General features: G+C 38.9%; 1 protein-coding gene across 2 annotated transcripts in view; it reads right to left on the bottom strand.

Moving 5' to 3' along the window:
• Positions 1 to 20,368, bottom strand: part of cpne2 (copine II) — a 73,630-nt gene that overhangs the window by 18,847 nt on the left and 34,415 nt on the right. For both annotated transcript variants that reach the window (XR_005992351.1, XM_041795595.1), the window contains exons 9-11: positions 17,977 to 18,063; positions 14,069 to 14,128; positions 1,191 to 1,324 (exon numbers count right to left, since the gene is read on the bottom strand). Coding sequence is in view for 1 of the 2 variants with exons in the window: in XM_041795595.1 (XP_041651529.1) it covers positions 1,191 to 1,324; positions 14,069 to 14,128; positions 17,977 to 18,063 (281 nt within the window). In the remaining variant the exon portion in view is untranslated. The remainder of the gene's footprint in view (positions 1 to 1,190; positions 1,325 to 14,068; positions 14,129 to 17,976; positions 18,064 to 20,368) is intronic.

The raw sequence follows: 20,368 nt of genomic DNA, 5'->3' as shown, positions 1-20,368 counted from the left end.
GGAAGATTAGGTTATGAAAATATGTTTCTCCCAGTGGCTAACCACAGGGGCGAGGGCAGTCCTGTTACATATCCAGGGCCAAGCTTAATCAAAGGACGGTCCAGGGGCCCGCTTCTCCAGACATGTTTACTTATCTGGCACCTGATCTATTTTATCTCAATCTGAAGTTGTTGGGCCAGTTCATGTTGTCGAGCCCTCTGATGTTCTGCTGATTATATGGTGAGTGCTACCATTGTTATGCTAATAAATGCCCCAGCACCAAAATTTGAGTGAAGACTGTTGGATTGCAAATGATAACTATTATTTTATTATCAGTTGAAATCAAAATTGCCTTTTAGGCATATCGCCACTCCTACTGTTGCTCCATTTTACATTATTTGCTGCTGGTGAGTGATGAGACAACCAGTGATTTGTTCTTTTTGTTGGCTTGATTGCGCTCTCACTGCAAATGAGCTGCTCCAGGGTTCACATGAAAATGAGCCATGACTACCCTTTCCAACGGATCTTGGGCTGCTTGTTTTGTTCAGAAACAGAGCTCAACTGTTCACATATACCCAAACAAAGAGGGGACACTTCCTTGTTTCAGGGGCAATTCTTCAAACAATCTAAGTGTGAAAGTACCCAAACTTTACTGTAGACCTGAGCGATAATGATAATACTACTGCTCAGAGGGCTGCAGCATGAAAGGAGTTTTACATATAATATGGGATATGACATATAACTTTATTATAAACATATCATGTTTTAAAAGATAAAAACTGTCAACAACCGTAAACTTTTGCTTATCTGTTACGATGGGATGGACTTTAAAAATACATCCATAGGAGAGCATGGTCTCACACAGAAGTCTCCTTTCCTTTTACTACGGATCAATCTCTAGCCAGCTGTTCTGTTTTGGTTGTCCCCCTGTACCCTGGAGAGTTCACATCATTTATATTTAAGTGTATAATAAAAAAACACAATCTTTACAGAAAAAAGTTCAGACATTTTCATGTTTTGTTTGTTTGTCTTCAACTGCCAGTTACACTACTCCACATGTGCCTGTACCTGTCATTTTTACTGGTATTGCAACATTTGGTCCATATCTGTAAGCTTCTAGAGCACACGCAGGAATATGGATAAAACGAATGCAGAGGACAGACAGAGGATTCCATATTGAATGTAGAACACAAAGGGGCTGTTATACTTACGTATCATAGTCCTGTATGATTTGTCCCACAGCTAAAATGGCCGAGAGATACTCGTTGCTGCCTAGCGGGTTGATGTAGTGGAGAGATGATGGTTCTCGAGGGTTCCCATTGGATGCTGTGAAGTCTATACCGACCTATAGAAACACAAAGAAAATACAGACTAGGTCATCTATGAACCTACAGTGGTGCTACAGAACTCTTATTTACACCTTGAATAAAAGCCGATCCAACAGAAGGCACGGTCTCTTTAACAAGCCCCGAGTTGTGCAACATTTTGTAAAATAAAAGCAGGTCTCAATTGCATTTTGTTTTGAAATAATTAGTTGATCAAAAATGAAGAAAACAGGCTGCAGGACACAAAAAAATAAAGATGCACATCTGACCAGTGAAGACAGTTCATGCATTAGCTGTGCAGCAGGTAGATTTTTCTTGTTTAAATGTGTATTGACAGGAGAAACCTCACTACAGTGCATTCAGAAAGTATTTAGACCCCCTTCACTTTTTAAACTGTATGTTGCTTTAGCCAAAAAAAAAAAAAAAAAAAAAAAAAAAATCCTTTTTAGTCTATTTTTTGTCAAATCTGACATCACCCTACTCTTCTGTTGGAGAGTGAACTGATCTTTGAGGACAAAGCTCTTTATAAGCATCAGTTCAAATCTAATAAACTTGCACCTCAACTATAAAGAAATAGTATTTCTACCAGTCAAACTACCATAAAAAAAACCAGCCCAGCCCTTCTACTTTGACCACTCACTGTATCTTCACCTTCTGGCAATAGCTTACCTCATGGAGGTGGTAGGTTTTTCTTTTCTTTTTTTTTTTTTTTTGTAAAAAATTAAATAAACTTCATTTATTTGACTTTAAAAGTCCAAGAGAGAATGACAAAGTGTTTTTCTTTATTCTAGAAAATACAAAGTAAAGTAGCATTCCAGTGACTAAAAATAGATGCACTCAAACTCAAGAAACACAAACGAATATGTTTTAGAAAGCTGACCACAATATGTATGAATCCTGATTCAAATATGCACCCTAAGTATTCCAGCACAAAAGCATGAAGCACACACATTCAGAGACACAAAGCCAAACATAATATGAGATTAAGAGTGACAAGCTTTTCCTCAGGCGGAGAATAATGGTTTGTGTGCTGACAAGAACCAAGAAACTCCGCCTCCGTTCTATCAGATTAAATACGCTGTAGAGCATCTTCATTCAGTGGTTATAAAAATGTAGTGGTAAAACAGGACAATGGCAGAGGAAAGAGAAAATAGAGGAGTGGGATGAGGAAGCAAAGGTGGTAGATAGTGTATGTAAACACAAATGGAGTAAATGAGTTAAGAGGGAGAAAGAAGAGAGAGCAGCAGGGGCAGCAGGAGTGATGGACACAGAGATGCAGTGTGACAGATCTGGGATTCAGCTGTGTATTTGTATGTTTGTCATTATGTGTGCCAGTCCTTAAATAACATTCAGTCTATGTAAAAATACTTGTAGAGCATACTACTCTTGCTACAGGGTGAACACGTGACTATGTCTACATCTACAGCTTGTTGTTGGAGATGATGGCTCAAGGGGTTGACAAGGATGTAGCCAGGTCCAGATATTTGTTACACCAGCTATACTCACAATCAAATATAGCTGTTTGAATCTAAGCTCTGACTCATGATGTAATCCATGCTCTTCTAACAGAGCAGGCTCAGGTTACAGCTTAAATCATACACCTACCTCCTACTGAGTGTAATGCCCTTATGGATGTCATGGTGTATCATTCTGAAAGGTTGATAACTTGGAGAGTGAAAAGCAAAGGGTTAAATAGGCTGTCTGGTGTGTCCTCTGTGATAGATTACATCCCTCAGAAATGTATAAAAGAAACTTGTGATTTCATTTTCCCTGAGTGGCGATGAGTTCATCCATCCAACAACAGTAGACCTTCAAATTATGTCGTGTTGTTGTTGACAGTTTTACCACCCGTCAATTCTGCAGTTCAAGCATCTGACTTCCTACTGAGGATGTCTTGGCTCCAACATCAGCTTCTTATTTTAGGGTCCGGAAAGGTCAGGTATGGGAGTATATACTGGTTTGAAACTTTACAGCGGACTGCTCCATCCTTGTGTTGGCCATCATCCAGGTCTATGCCAGGCTTGTGCCCCATCTCTCCGGGTATCCTCACAGCCACCAAGTCCTGGGGACCCAGGATGCAGTGCGCTCGATCAGGCCTGGGAAGCCTGCCAGGCCCCTGAAGGAGTTTAGCTGGAGCCCCCTTATCCAGTGGCTGACCCTTCCCATCCCTGCTCTACTGAGCACGTTAGCATTGGACCAAAAATGTGCCAAAATGAAGTCAACACTAAGAAGTCCACCCAGCATCTCTGGACATCAGTCAGTATCAAGGCCTCACAGGAGTATACTAAGACCAGGAGGAAGACCACATGAATCCAAGTCTGCGGTTGATCACAGCCTTGCAGTCAGCAGACTGATGGACTTCACTACCAAGGTAGGTGAACTACTCTACACTCCCCAGACTCACCATTCACAGACACAGGCAGCACCGAAGGCGTCCCCAAAAGCCTGGATCTTTGTGTTGGCCCAACAGTTCATCCTCCTCACTCCGCACCCCTGTTACCCACCCCATTATCCAGTCCATACAGGTACTGAAGAGTCACACCCCTGACTTACCCCAGAATCAAACTGGGAAGAAGTCAGAGGTGGATCCATCACACTTCACAGCACTCTAGGGTAGGGTATTGGGTGTAGGGTAGACATCAGCTGGACAAGGGATAATGGGATCCTGCAGAGCTCCAGAATCCTCCAGACGGCATCCTTGCTCACTGAGTTGAATACCTTCTGGAAGTTAACATAGGCTATTTAATTGTCTTTTATGGAAATACCCAAGCTTCAATCCAGTACAATAGAAAGAAAAAGAAAAGCACTGTCCATTTTAATATATAGTCAGTGACACCAACCCCCACTACTTCCTTTCCCATTTCTCAGCTAAGGGCCACATCTGTGAGGTAAAAACACCACGAGTGTGCATCCTGCTGTTATTCAGTTATAAAAATCTCAGTGATAAACAGAGCAGCTGTCCTGCTGGGCCACTGCCAGTGCTGTCAGCTGAAGAGTCCATCAAAGCGGTTATTTTAAACCACTTAACCAACAAGAGCCATCACAAACTCCAGTGAGATGACTTCAATATGACTCAGTCTTTTTAAAAACAGAGACTGAGACCTTTGTCTGCATATGTAGCTTTTATTTCTTCATAATTGACCATGTAGCTGAACAATGAGATGATCCTCAACGGTTATCTTGTTTGAATAAACTTGATTGGTGCCAATTAATCAGTGATTTGGTTCTTTTGCACCAGATTCATGAAGGTGTTCTTAAATTGCCTACTTGCTTGAAGCTATGTTCTTGAAATAATAATTACGAGTTCCTTGTGATAAGTATGTTTGTGTCTGTTTTACCTAGTTAACATAGAGAAATGCCCCTTTAATGTCTGTATAAAGGCATGAGACCGAGGGAGCACACAAATACATACACATAACAGTCTTGCAGGATCTATAAAGACAAGTAGCGATTGTAGAATACTCCAATCAATATCTCTAAACAAAAGTACTTTTGAAGTGCGTGCAGTATTACTTAAAATCAAACCCTAACACTGATTTTACTATAGTATATTTAGTAGCACAACAAAAAACAAATACACTACAGAATGAGATACTGAATGATGGATCGCTTGTTTTGACAGTGCTGTCTTTAGTGATAATACACACCGCACTGTAATCAGAAAAGGATGCACACTAGATAAGGTGAAACAGTTAAATCTGAGGGGGAAAAAATCGCTGGAAACAAAAACTGCTGATCATATCATGTTAATCAGTAATATTACAGTTTGAAAATACATTTAGTCTAAACAGCTGTTGCTGTCTTTAGCTCATTTTTCTAATGTTGTGAATAAGTGTTTAATTCATACATTTCAAAGGCGCCATCTGCCTAGTGATCATGTCTGGACCTGGTGCTCTATGCAGAGAGGCTGTTGTCCTACATGTGAGTGGTCCAGGTCCAGACATTTTAACCTGACGCCAAATAGACTGTTTCATATATCCAATTCACATACTGTATATTTCACATTAAATTCAACGACTTCATTAATCCCTCAAGGGGCAATTGATTCATCCAGGAAACTCCAGGTGAACCAATAGCCAAAGTGTTAAGGAAGAGCAGGACTTTTAAAAAAATTCTCAGAGGGCAATCATTGTTACTGGCTTGCACTACAGCTAAACCCCAACCATAATTATCGCAAACTCGGGCTGAAGCTGGTTGAGAGCAGAGTAAAAGCATCTTTTCCCCCATTAAAGCTTTCAGCACAGTTCTTTGCTCCTCTTTTAACAAAGAAATGTAGTCCAGTTCTGATAAACTGCCACTATATTATAGCAAATCCTAGCTAATTGCTACACCAGCGGCAGCCACTACCACCTGGCTCGAGTACAACTAAACCCTGCCCATTGATACCGTCTGCTCTCTTCAAACAATGACCTGATCAGGACTTTTTCAGACCTGGCACACTCGTTTCAGGCTGGAGCTCTGCAAGATGATCAGCCCGATGAAGGACATGAAATTTGCAGGGTTACAAAAATGTATCTCCATCCACTTACTTCTGCTTATCAAAGACCAAGTCACAGAAGCAGCAGGCTAAGCAGGATGACCAGGCATCCCTCTCCCCAAAACCCTCCTAGAGATTTCGGGGCATTCTCAGTGCAAGTAAATCCCTCTAGCATGGTCTGGATCTACCCTGAGGTCTCCTCCCTGTTGACTGGCCTGGAAGACCTCCAAGAGGATAATTACCCAAAGCCTAAGACCATAGGGTACAGTTGGAGCACTGACTGGAAAATCCAAAGCTTCTCTCCATGGTTTGCATGTAAGATTGGTCCCTTTACTTTAAAGAAAAGTACATTTAATATTATTTCCTTATGATAACTATTTGTAATTCTATTTTATTTTATTTTCATTTTACATTAATTTTATCTATTTATCTAATTTTCCCTCTCAAACTAGATTCTCTTCTGGTGCCTCTCCTTTTGGCTTTGTTAAATAGAAAGAGAAAGTAAGTGAAAAAGAGAGTGATGAAGAAGGGAAAATTATGGATTGGTTTAATAAAAGCAACAACAAATAATTGGAAATTAAGATGAGTTGATAAAGGTCTACCAATGCAAACCCTCACAGTGTTTCCTGGTGTTGTACTTAAGACCACACTATCAGAGACCAAGACTTGCCCGAGATCAGAGTGCACTGAGACCAAGACAAGACCAAGATTTTTGGGGGTTGGGAGCGAGTCAAGACCGAGAGCGAGACAAGTTGAGAGCGAGTCACGACCAAGACCATAAAAATCCATTTAAAAAAAAATGACAAGGTTTAACAGTTAAAGAGCATTCTCTCTTCAATTTTAGTTTTCTTTTTAATAAATCTGACTGATAAAAACAAGGTGTCTGCAACTCTTTCAAAGCACAACATGCAAAAATCTAAAATCTTAACACATTTTTTCAACTAACTTCTTTAAAAAAAATAAATCCTTCTAGTATTTAAAAGCCACTGACAAGTCCAGGATTATCTTAAATATCTGAAAATGAGATGTTTACCTAGATTTGTCAGGTGAAAGAGGCCTAAAGTAAGTGTTCAGAGGTATTCCTGACTAGAAATAAGATGGACTGATGTCCAAGTTCTTGCAGGTGTAGCTATTTGTTGTTTTATTAAGGGCTTCTCCTTATTAATGAAGTCAAAGAATAGCAGATCAGTGCTGGTCTCGACTGGTTCAGACGCAAAATCCCAAGTCCAGCCAGTCCAAGACTGAGACAAGATCAAGTAAAAATGCTCTTGAGTCTGAGACAAGACCAAGACATCAAAATGTGATCTTGAGACTGGTCTCAAGACCAAGACCATACTCGAGCACTGCAACTAGTGTTTCCCATCAATTACCTTGACCATGGCACCTTGACCTTGACCTGTCATGGTCTAATTTTTATCTGCATAGTTGTGTGCAGCTGTGAGAACAGCTCCAGAGTGTGTGAGGACGAACGCTTCGCTCCCCTCCTGAGGTTCATACACGCATTGCTTAATGGAGACGAAGCTTTGAAGCACTTTAGGTAAAACACAGAATTTTCCCTGCACTTTTTCTTCTTCACCTTATATTCATTTAGGATCTGCTGATCTGCATGGTTTCACACGATCTCACTGTGTCTCTCTCATGCATGCACAGGCTGGGTAGTGCTGTAGGCAATGTCGATTCAATCTCATCAACAAATATCATCTTATTATTCTCATCTTAAGTGAAAAAAACCTCAGCTTGTGAGCATGTGATTAGGAAGACTGAGTTTTAATCAGATGTGTCATTTTACAGGAAACATCTTTCAGTACTTATAGCAAATTTAAAATTGTTTTATAACGGTTTGCAGCCACAAATACCATTTACTCACTGAGGCAGAGGAAAGAGGCAGCAAGGTAAACCATTTTTAATGTTAGCAGCGTAAAACAGGTGTTCATTTTAGTTTTTTGTTGATTTTTTTCAGTTAGAGGAAACCGCTGTCAAAAATGTCTGTTCCTGTGAAATTATTAAGTCTTGGGTTATAGTAACAAGGGGGGAGGATCAGAGTGTTAATAATGACCAACTACTGCTCTGTAGAATGTGAACTTACTACAGAAATTAAATTCACATATCATCTAAGGTCTTAAAGTAAGCAAGAAAGTGACCTACTGCAGTTTTTAATATCTATTTTTTAAATAAAACATTGATAGTCAATATTTTCTTATGATCATAAAAAATCAAAATCCATTAAATACAAAATAAAAATTATCTTTTCTGATGTTCGAAGAAATTTGTTAAGGAAAGAAAATCTTATCCAAAATCTTTATTGTTAGGTCAATCCTGAAAAACTATGTAAATTGGAATCTGCCAATCAAATAATTACAGTACACCTTTGATTTATTTACCACAAGAGCACAACATTAAAGAGAACACAATTTTTTAGAGATCTTGCTTCTTTATTTAGCTCTTAAAGTACAGAAGACTGATGCATTTAACTTCAAAATGTCCAAATTTTTCTCCAGGGGAACACGCCCCCAAACCCTAGACACAGATCAGGGTCCCCTCTCATGCTTTTGTATTTCTGTTTAGAGCAGTAAAGGAGCTTGTCTGTACTCTCATTCATTAAAGTTTGTTTTCCTCTTGAGTCCACAGGGACAGAAGAACGCTCTACATAGAGAGATATCAAGCCTAAGATATGAATAATAGTGTAATTCAGCTGTTTCACAAACAGCCTATCAGCAGTAACGGGCTGCATCTTTGTGTCAGAGTGTGTAACAGAGACATGCTGCTCGTGCCTCCAGCTTCCACAGCCTGAGGAGAGACTTTCTCTTCCTGGAGATTAGGATTAGAGCCATACTAAGTCTGATTGAACACTACAGAACAGCTCTTTCTGCATGAGTGTGTGTTTCTGTGTGGGAGTTTTTCTTACACAACATTTACAAATGTGTGTGAGTTTACTGTATGTTAGAGCTGTGTAAGTGTGTGTGAGCAGAAGATATCATCAGTGAATGAGCATTGTGTGAGATTATGTGTGCATGAGCATATTCAGATCCGTTAGTGTGTCAGGAGTGAAGGTGTATGTTTGAAGTTTCTGCAGTGTGTGTTATAATGATGAGCTCAGTGTGATGAATGTCTGTGTGAGGAAGATACTGTGTTTGGAATTGCATGTGTGCATTTGTGTGCCAAAGTCATGGTTTTGCTGTTTTGCATGTAAATCTGTCATAGTGGAGGAGCGAGAGAGTGAGAGTTAGAAGGCATTATATGTTTGTGTTCACATGTGTGAATGCAAATGAGTTTGTAAGCAGGAGAGAGGAAGTATCTGTGTTAAGACAGTATTAGGTGTACATGTGCAAGTATGAGTGCATCAGTGACAGAGCTGCAGGTCTGTGACAAAAGGCAAAAGATTAGGAGGGGAGCAGTGAGGATTTAAGAGTTTCCACCCTGAATTTGCTCATCCTGCCACCATTAGAACAGCAGACGTTCACATTGCAATAAATATGTGCTCATTACAAACAAGCAAAGCCCCTAGTGAAGACCTGACTAAAATATCTACGGCCATCTATTTTTCATGCTATATTTGCTATTTTTTCATTTTAGCTGCAAGATTCATACTCAATGTTTCCACAGATAAGAGCTGTCCAGCCTTTTACCGAAGCCCTTGACTGTTGACTGATGACAGAGGAGTGTTTCTCATTCACCAGAGTCATCTGAAGAGAGCAGACTGGATATAGACAGTACTGATGCCCACACTCTAAAGCACATCTCAACTGGATGAGCCAAAAGCCCCACTCTGGTTTTAAATGGTTTTTAAGAGACATGTCCGAAACAGAGACAAAAGGACTCACCTAAAACCTGGGAAGCGTGTCACTTTAAAGGCCATCACTCATTGATGATCTCTCCCTCCTTCTACTACGAATATAAACCAATAATAATAAATCACAGAAATGTCTTAAAAAATGTCAGTTGGGTATGAGATAAGAAAGAGGAAAAGCTGAAAATTATTCAGCTAAAGACAGAAAAAAATCATACAGCCTACTGGTCCTGCATTGGAGAAAACTCAAAGTAAATAAAATAAACAATCGCTTCCTGGTCGAGGCCTTTCTGTACGGAGTTTGCATGTTCTCCCTGCGCATGCGTGGGTTCTCTCTGGGTACTCCAGCTTCCTCCCACTACCAAAGACATGCTCATTAGGTTGATTGGTGACTCTTAATTGGCCATTGTGAGTTACTGTGAGCATGCCTGATCGTCTGTCTCTGTAAGACAGCCCTGCGACTGACTAGCGACCAGTCTGGGGTGTACCCTGCCATGACAGCTGGGATAGGCTCCAGCTTCAAGGATAACCGGTACAGAAAATGGATAGATGGAAATATTGCTGGTAAACCCTGCAAAATGTCAGTTTAAACAATGTGCATCAGTTTCCTGTGGTTTTACAAAGAGTCATTTCTCTCCTGAGCATCTGTTATAATAATAAATGCATTTGTTTCTGGACATTCAGCACTTTTCAGTGAATATTTTTATATGGATGGTATCAAATGTTGACAAGCTGCATCATAAGTGAATTGAAAATTGAAACAGAAAACAGAGCTGAAAGAACTTGTTGTAGTTTGTTGTTGCCTCTGTCAAGTCCAATGATTCAAACAGCTGATCACAAGATGACAATATACTGTGGTGGAAAAGCACAAAATTGAAGATTCTATTGTAAAATCGAACCAAACACAAAGTCTCTCTGGGTGAAAAATAACTCCCTCCAAATATTTTTGATATATGGGGCATACGATAGAGACAACACTGTTTACCAAACACTACCTGTTGAGCAGCTGCAACTTTCTGGCTGGTGCCCCAAGCAAGATCCCCTTAACTGGGCAAGGCACACTGAAATCTCTGGAGGATAATACCACTACTGCCGCCAATAGGCCTGTGCTCAAAAAATTGATATGGGAATATATCATCATGTGCACCTTGCCAATACAACTTCTGATCAGGAGATCATAAACAGCACTTAATGCTTTATTTGTAAAGGCAAGAGCGGAACAGCCACGCTGATAAGGGCTTCAGTAAGCTGCTGTGTTAGTATTGCGGTTTAATCCTCACTTGTATCGTATTGTAGCCTCTATATCAGGTAACATATTGTACCGCAAGGCTGGCGGAAATACCCAGCCCTAACTGGCAAGTACTTCACACAAACCGACCTCAAAATTAGTGAAAGATCCCTCTAAAGGGCAGGCACAGAACAAATACATTAAATATTACCTTTTATTTATAGTTGTTTTTTTTAACCTTTTAGTAATGTTATTCAGTCCTTCACTTTCTTTCAGCTCTTGTTTTTGACACTTCCACTGCCTGAGGCTGATATTTGGCATTCTGTCTTCTGAATGTTTCACTGTGTTCACCAGCTGGTACCTAACTGTGACTGCCTGTTTGTGGCTGAGCCAGCAGTGTACAGTGGGTAATGAAGCCTTTTTTAAACCTACTTTGGCTGAAACAACACTCATGATAGATGCATTTGATATTTTCAAAGAAAACGGTTATCAACATGCTCTTCCTCAGAAATAATTATTAAACAGAAAATATGTAAATGATGATGAATTTATCCTCATTAATGCACTCAGACAGATGAGTTAACATGCATAATATTGATTGGTTATGTGCTTTCTTTTATGTGCTTGTAGAAATGTTTCTCCCTCTTTAGTTCATAAAGGTGCAAACATCACCATTAACAGCAAAATGTGTTACTATGGCAACACCACTATGCTCTCTGCTTTAAAGCCTTATTTCATTGTGAAAATAACTAGCTGACAGTAAAGCCTGTCATTGTCTGTGTTAGTGTGTGCTCCACACTGTCCTGAATTAAAGCTGAAGATCCAGCAGCTCCCTGCCCTCAGGAAACACAAAGAACACATCCTCTTACACTGACAGCAAGTCCGCACAACAACCCCTGTGAGGTCACCTCTGCACAACTATATTTAACTCGACCGAGACCTTGAGCCAGAAAAATACTTCACACAATCACAACAATACCTTCAACAGGAACAAGAGGGGGACGGGTGCAACGTACACCGCGCTACAATGGACACTTCTGTGGAGAAATGTTTTCATGAGAGCAGCAAAGTCAGAGGAAAGTTTTACAGTTGATGCAGCATCAAGGTTGTCCTGTTATTCAACGTATCACGGGTGTTGGGCCTAAACCTCATATCTCCTTTTTTCATGATTTTAGTTTTCTTTTCATAAGTGCTGTTGGTCGACCTGTGTCAGTGGATTTTAACAAATTTTTAAGCAATATAAACTGTCAAAAAAGTCTAACTATGACCATTCTGTGTTAAATCAGTTGAAAAAAATACAGCATTTTTCTCATACCCTGATACTGTATGTGGTGATTCTGGAGATACAAGGTTTTGGCCCAATGATATGCAAGGGTAAAGCTAAAGAATTCTCAATCTCAAACAGGTTTAGTCAGATGTTGTCTGGTTATTTGAGTGCATCCACAGCTTCAGCTTCAGACATTCAAGATTGTACATATATTCATGCGTAAATATATGAGTTAATTCTATCAACCAAGCAAACAAAAAATAACACAATCCATATCATTTATCAGATAATCTGTCTCCAAAGTGATTACTTTTTCATTACAGCATATCAATATTTGGTTAATGAGCCATAAACCAACTGGGAGTTTAAAGCATATGATATCTGGTTGATGTAATTTGGTGCCTACGCAAGGTGTCTGAGTGCAACTGTCATAAAACACAGTGCTGTTTTGACTCCCCCTTCACATCATGCTTTTGGTAACAAGCAGAGGATGATGAAGCTGGCAAAGACATCAAACCATATTAATCTTATCCATTAACAAAATAAAGTAATAATCCTCGATTTTGCACAAATATGACTCTGCTAGCATCTACAGCCCTCTGTTTACAAACTGTCTGCCTGTGCCTTACTCACCCTTCATATCGGTGTCAGATTTAGGGGCTACTGTTTAAAGAGGCTCTTGCTAATGTGCTAAAGCCAGTCCAATATTTACTTTGGTCCAGCTCCTTGCTTGTTTCCTCCCTCTTTATCTCTTTATCTTTTTCTTTTACAGAAACAGGTTGACTGGCTTCCTTTTAGCTGAGGGCTGGTTATGTGAACTACTGCAGTAAAACTGTATGCATTTCTTGCAAGAGAACCATGGCTTGCTGCCAAAGGTATATAGTGCTAAAAGCAGGCAACTAGGGCTCTCTGTGAATAGATGCCATTCTCCCTGTTAAAAGTGATTGAACTGTTAGATCAGCTTTGAATCTACTGATTTACAATTGCAATGTTAGATGTAATTGCTTTGAAAAGTAATTTGGAATCAGTTTTAATTTTGTTGACTAAAAATGTTTGCCAACAGCCTTTCTCTCCATGTCAAAAACTTGACTAAAACTAACAAAAATAGATCTGTGATGACTACAGCTGACAAAAAGTAAGTTTAGTTTTCTTTAAGAATCCTAAAATCTAATGTTGTTTCCGTCAGACATTCAAAATCTTTGATATTTCTCCACTGTTACTGATGATGTCAAAAAAACAATACATCTGTAGCTATTCTGCTTCTCAGCTGTAGAAAGCAGAGACCCCAGGTTAAGCAGAGTGTATAGAACACACTTCCATGATTTGGTACCAGATTCATACAAGAAAATAAATGCTTGGACTAAAAGAAAAGACTAAAATGTGAGGACTTTTCATGGACTAAAACTAGACTAAAATGTTTTTTTGAGTTTTCATTGACTAAAACTAGACTCAAATTAAAAAGGGTAGAAATGACTAAAATGTGACTAAAACTAAAAGACAGTTCATCTAAAGACTAAGACTAAGACTAACATTAAAAATAGCTGCCAAAATTAACACTGTCTGGAATAGATTATTGTAAATTGGAGGGTTAGGGGCATTTCAAACCAAGCATCCATTCAGAAAACACCCATGTCTCTTTGTGTTTCAGTGTCTCCTTTTATCATCACACCTCAGTCTTAATCAGTCATTTTTCAACTGTTTAGAAACATCTATCTAATCACAGGTTTACACTGGTCTCCTTTTACCCTCCCCTTTAAAAATTTAAAAGTAACCACAATAAATGCTTTTAAAAACCTTCTTGACCTACTCTCTCAGTACCCCCTGTCCCTCTCCCGCACAGTTTTCCCTTCAATGATGATGATCTAACCCAAACCCCAGGAGATGAAAATAGCAAATCTGACTGTTTTCTGCCTGTTTTTCAAGAGCAAAGCATGCATAAACAAGTAGCTCATTACCACACTATGCAGAGGCAGAATAAAAAAAGCCATGTATGTGTCATACTCACTGTAAACATGAGCTGGCAGCCACCCAGTATATAATCCAGAAAGGTGTAGTCTCTTGTTATCTACAGACACAAGAGTGACAGAAAAGTGAGAATTTATACATAAAAATATGACATAATGCAAGCTAAGATTAACTACAAGCTGATCTACTGAGAAAAAGAGGATAAGAATGCTCAAAACTGATCATAATTTTTTTTGTATGACTCTTATTGATCACTTGACATTTGATTAAATCAATGAAATCACTAGGTTGATATTAACTTTACAGCCATTGTACAGTTATCTGAATTGAAACACAGGCCATTTTATTTGAATATGAGCCCTGTCCTGTTTGCCCAAGCATATTCTGCTAAATTTATATCTATCTCAACATGAGAAGCTAAATAGTAAACAGTCTGGTCCACACAGCATCGTAAAAACAAATCTCCTCTTTTGAAAATCTTGAAACGACTGAACATTTTTCCTGATTCTAGATTCCACCATATAAGCACCAATCATTACCTTGTTTGAACACAATTTCCACTCCAATTACAATAATTATTTAGCATGAATTTTACTGTCATTAGTCTAATCCCTGTTGGCAGCCAGCAAATATAATTATTGTACTGTATTAGCACTTTTGTGCATGTGCTGCATGTGTAATTGTGTGTGTGCTTGTCTGTAGAGAGGCTTGTTTGTGACTACGTGCATGAAAAAAATGAAGGAGGCAAAAAATCAATTATGAAAGCTTGTCATCATATGCACACAGTCTTAATGCCTTTCCAGTAGGCATCTATAAACCCAGTGTTCAAGCTCAGTGTGCCCTCTTTTGGGTTCAAAGCTGCCGCAATAATTCGTTATTCAGAAGGAGTTATGAACGCCCTGTTAGAAGTGTGTCAGCTGGTGAGAAGCACAATGGCTTCATCATCAAATGTTTCTCTGAGATGGGTCATTGTGAGGTGACGAGAGGAGAGACCGAGTGATTTGTTTGACAATTTAGTGTTTTTTCCCCTTATTCCTCTTTTATCAATAAAACTCATTGTAATTCACCTCAAAGAGACAACATATTTGTACAGATCAGCTCAGACCAGCTTTTTTCTGGGTTTCTAACCATTATAAAAGAGCATCTTAAATCTTCAACCGTGAAAAATAAAATAAGAAAAACTAAAAGCAGAGATTTAAATACTGCTACTGGAGAAACAATTTTTTTCTTAATTTCATAATTTTCAAATGGAAATATTGCGGGAATGTCCTTTCAGTGCAAATATTAATTGAAATTAATTATATATATTGTAGATGAAAAAGTCTGTCTTGTCATGGCAGTCAACATAACAGCGCCACTGTAACAGACATACAAAAAACTCTTAAATGTCAAAGTGAAAAAAAATTCTACATTTCTACCTAAGTAATATCAATAAAATAAAATATGTAATTAAATAATAGACTGCCATTCATTTCGCCAACTACCTTTACAAGCCTTCCAAAGCTGGCTGCCAAGAAGCATCCCCACAGCATGATGTTGCCACCACTGTGCTTCACAGTGGGGATTGTGTGCTAGTGGAGATATGCAGTGGTTGGTGTCCACCAAACATCACCAAACAGCCCCCTGTCTGATGGCCAGAAAGCACCGTTTCAGCCTCATCAGACCAAAAAACTTTCTTCCTCTTGACCATGGAGTCGCCTTTCTGCAAACTGTTGTCTGGAATTAATCTGAGTTTTCTTCAGCAGTGTCCTTTTTTTGCCACTCTACCATTTTTGACTGGTGAAGAATCCAGCCAACAGTTGTTGTATTCAGAGTCTGTCTCATCTCATGTCATCTGCTGAAGCTTGTAACCCCTTCAGAGTAGTCATAGGTGTCTTGGTGGCCTCTCACTAGTCTCCTTCTTGCATGGACACTCAGTTTGTGAGGACGGCCTGATCTAGGCAGGTTTACACAAGTGCCATATTTCCTCCATTTTTTGATAAAGGATTTAACTGAACTGCAGGGGATGTTCAGTGCCTTGGATTTTTTTTGTATCCATCCCCTGATGTATACATTTCCATTATCTTTTCTCTGAGTTGCTTGGAGTGTTCTTTTGTCTTTGCAGTGTAATGGTAGCAGGAATACTGATGAACTAAATTTAAAGGAGGTGAATATTTATCTAATAACTTATTTCACATTACATATTTGTGTTTGACTAACATTACTTTGTACAAATCTGTTTTCACTTTGACATAATTTTTGTTTCATTTTTATCTGGTCAAAAAAATCCAAATTATATTGACCATGATTGATTTGTAGAATCCATAAAAGGGTATAACATCCAAGGGGTGAATACTTTTTATAGTCACTGTAAGGAAGCATGAGCTGTAAGTCAAAGCTGCTGGTCTGTTGCTGTACCCATTGGGGAAAGGAGTCCTTTTCCCTGCAACGCTGCAAACACATGGAATTTAAACTCTGATGCAAATGCTGACAAGTGGTAATGTCCTACACCGGGTCATCACTACTAATTGACAAAGGATAATACTTTAATTATGGACTTAATTAATTGTGATAATGCATTCATGCTGACATCCCATATATTAGTGCATTAAAATATTATGAAAATATGAAAAAAAAGTCCAACACTGCTCCTATATGTCTCATTTGCAATGCGTCTGAACAAACTGGTGAAAAAAGCTGGCTCTGTGGTCGGAATCAAGCTGAACTGATTGGAGGATGAGGTGGAGGCCATTCTGAGGAACATGGATCATCCACTTCATATCTCTCTAAATGACCAAAGAAACAACGGTGGTGGATGGCTCCTATCCCTGCGCTGTAGGACAGAAAGATTTAGAAAATCTTTCATTCCATCAGCAATTAGACTTTATAATTCTACCATAAACAGATGAGAGAGACTCTAGACAACTGAATTTCCCTGCGGGGATAAATAAAGTTAAAGTTATTGTATTGTATTTCCCTTTTCAGTCCATAACAAATTCCTTTTAACATGATTTAGTGCATGTCATGATCTTTAATCTACCCAAAGTTTCTTTTTTCTTTCAAAATAAAAGTAGTCCTGTACATACACAGGAAGTCAACTGTCCTTAGTTTAGGACAGCCCAAAAATCAAAACTGAAACAAGAACAGCTCTAAATGCCAAAAAGTAGAATTTCAAACTATGACAAAAGGGGAATTAATCACAACCAACCATAGAATCTTGAGATGAATCATGATGAAAATTTTCAATTGTTTGACTGGCTAATTAATACTCTAATCAGAATAGGGATTGATGCCCATATGTTATAAAAGAATGGATGAGAAACATGCATTCTTATTCATCCCTAGTTATCTTTTGCTGCTCGCTGAATCACATGGTAAGAGATGCAATCACCTCCTCTGTTGTAAGATGAATTAAACCTAAAATCATATCAATCAATCCAGCCCTTATGGCATTCTTGACTACATCTAACACTGTTTGGATAAAGGGAGCATAACATTGAAATTACAAGAATGACTGCTGACTACTAACAGACATGTTTGGGTTTTGAATCCCACGGTTTGTCCTCCTGCAGGACGACCATCAGTAACACTGCTCTCCTACTCGGCTCTGATTTAAAAGTTTATTTGTAGTGCAGACGGCCACACAGCAGCCCTTCAGTATTGGGGTTAATGGTCTACTGTCCTCCTCGGTGTGAAGCGGATGTGACACTTTGTGGACGGTCCCCTTGATGCCAACTGTATCTATTCCATTCATGATTTGTGCTGCTAACTCTTGATGGAATACGATTATTATTTGCCATCTGCTGTGTGTTTTGTTGCCCAGGATTTCCCTGTAAGGCCCTGGCAGAAGAATTTACTTACTGTGTGTTTATACAAATATTCCTCAATCATTAATCAAGGCACTTAATAAAAACAAAGAAATGATTAAATAAGTTAAAAAAAAAATGAAAAAAGATGAATACATCCAACCTTGCATGATTTGACTATGATGATTCCAGAGTTTTTATAATTCTTCTTTTTCTTCTGTTTCTTGGGGTTAATGCAGTCAAACTCAACCTGAAGAGACACAAAAAAATACACAAAAAAGGTCAAATGATGTGTTTTTTCATGAGAAGATATTAGACACATTGATGAAAAATGATAAAGAGAAATTATGAGGACGGGTTGAAAGAAAATATATGAGACTGGAAGAGTAATCTGCATGCTCTGCAACAAAACTACAACATCTGTCAAAGAATGCATTATGAGCTATCTCTTCATTCAGTGTGATGTATTCAGTTCAAATGGATGCACACTGAAAATGCTGTGACTTCCTCCATGAACTCTCCAAACATGGTTAAAATGAAGATGCAAGAAAAGTGGTGCAGAAGTCTGTTCTAAGTTTTTATACTACTAAGTCACATAAGCATGCCTCAAAATAGACACTCCAGACATGGAAACACTACACATTCTTACATGTTGAAAGTTAGCTGCTGATTCATATGACAGGTAGCTCTAAATGCCTTGTCGTGTGACTGGGGCTCAGCTAAAGGCTGATTTACATCTCAAAAGCACCTCTCATTTTCTCATCCTTCTTTTCACACACTGTCTCTCTTTCCATCCCCCATCTCTTCATCCTGCCTCTGCCTCTTTTCGCTTGTTATTTTGTGTTTCCCCCCACAACATTACCACACATGAAGGGACTCAGTGGGAGAACAAGTCGTGAGGCTGCTTTGACACATCGACACACGCAGTTTCACAAATGAACACACAGACGTGCACACTTGCTCACACATAGATGCACATGCAAACACACAGCCACTAATGAACGAGGAATGTTTTGATCCCTGCATGTTTTAGGTCTTCAGCTGAGGAAAGGTAGAAGGAATAATTCTCAACAGCATTTAGCAGCTTACACTTTGAAACCAATCAGTTTTCAGTTTGAGGAAAATCAGCATGCAAATCTGTGCATGAATATTCAGGCTTCATTGTTGAAAGATGAGACTGGATGCATTTAAACTGCAAATTATACTGTATGGGGCAGAGATGGGCCATCTAAGTAAAGCTATGGGTGAAACAAACTGAGGATGATGATTCAGTTACAGTTATTTGTGCAGGGAGACAAACACTGATTTCTAAATGAGAAAGAAAACTGTTTTAAAACAAACCTGCAGTTCCATAAAGATTTTGAGCTGACTTCTAACTCATTTCAAAAGTTCAAAACTGGGTCAACACCTTAACCCTGTTAATCTTCACTTCCTCTGTCTCAAATTCAATGTCCTTCCAGAAAAAGGTTGAACAATCTAAAACAAAATTATTTTTGAGAAAGTGTGCATTTATCTAGACTATATAGATTAGACTTTTGAGGTCCATATGCTCATCAAACACCTAGAGAAAAATGTTTGTTATTTAAAAATTACAGGAGGGCTGCACTGGCCCAATCCCGATATGTAAGTCTATCAAATACTCAGATAACTGCCTGGATAGGGGACAATGGAGCCAATCCCAGGCTGATCTATTCACTATCTATCATGTGTCTAAGTTCCAGTTTTAGAGGATAAGAAGTGAGAAGCTAATCCGTCAGGATTTAAAAGACAAAACTGTCTGCCTCTGGATAATTCTGAAACCTTTTCTTTTCGGGTGATATCTTAATATTGACTGCCATTTTCTGTTCTCATTTTTATTTATTTTACTACAAAACTTTTGAAGTCCCTGTAAAGTGAATCCAAAATGTGTGTCTAAAACACTAGATGTACTGGATAAGGCTGCTGAAAACACTGAGACCTATGTGTGACTGATTTTTGGATTTAGACCATTAGACCATTGGCTTCGTTTAATTTGGACAGGCCAAATATAGCACCCTGGGCCCTGTAGGGACCTACCCACCCCCCTAATGCTACAAAGATATAAAACCACGAAGCAGCTTATCTCAATACAGTCTGATGTTAGCTGATTTCACTGCCTCTATTGAAAAAAATAGCCTGCTAAGTGTTGTGTTTTTTTTTTTTTTTTTTGTGAGGTTAATTTGCCAAATCTATTAGCCAAGGTGGCCTACGGATCAATAACAGCATCATTAGAGAGATTTAGGACAGAACATGGACTTTGTCTCTTCTTTGGCACACAGCCAGGCAGCTGCACTCTAGCCATAGTGCACTGTAAGGTCAGAGGGCAGACTAACTGCTGAAGTGCTGGTCTATTTTTCACTTGAACCAGGAGCAGCAGAAGCAAACATCTTACCTGCTGTAGGTGTGTTTTATTTCATATTCCACTTATCTTTATCCCTGGATGATTAATGAAGCAGACTGTGGCTGTGTCTCTCTCAAAGCAGCTGCAGTTCAGTCACTTCTGTCTGTCTGCTGATGTTTAGTAAAGTATCTGTTGA

This window comes from Cheilinus undulatus, linkage group 9 (genome assembly GCF_018320785.1).
Source record: "Cheilinus undulatus linkage group 9, ASM1832078v1, whole genome shotgun sequence".
In the NCBI taxonomy this organism is placed as follows: Eukaryota; Metazoa; Chordata; class Actinopteri; order Labriformes; family Labridae; genus Cheilinus; species Cheilinus undulatus.
This window is presented reverse-complemented; position numbering and strand designations above follow the sequence as displayed.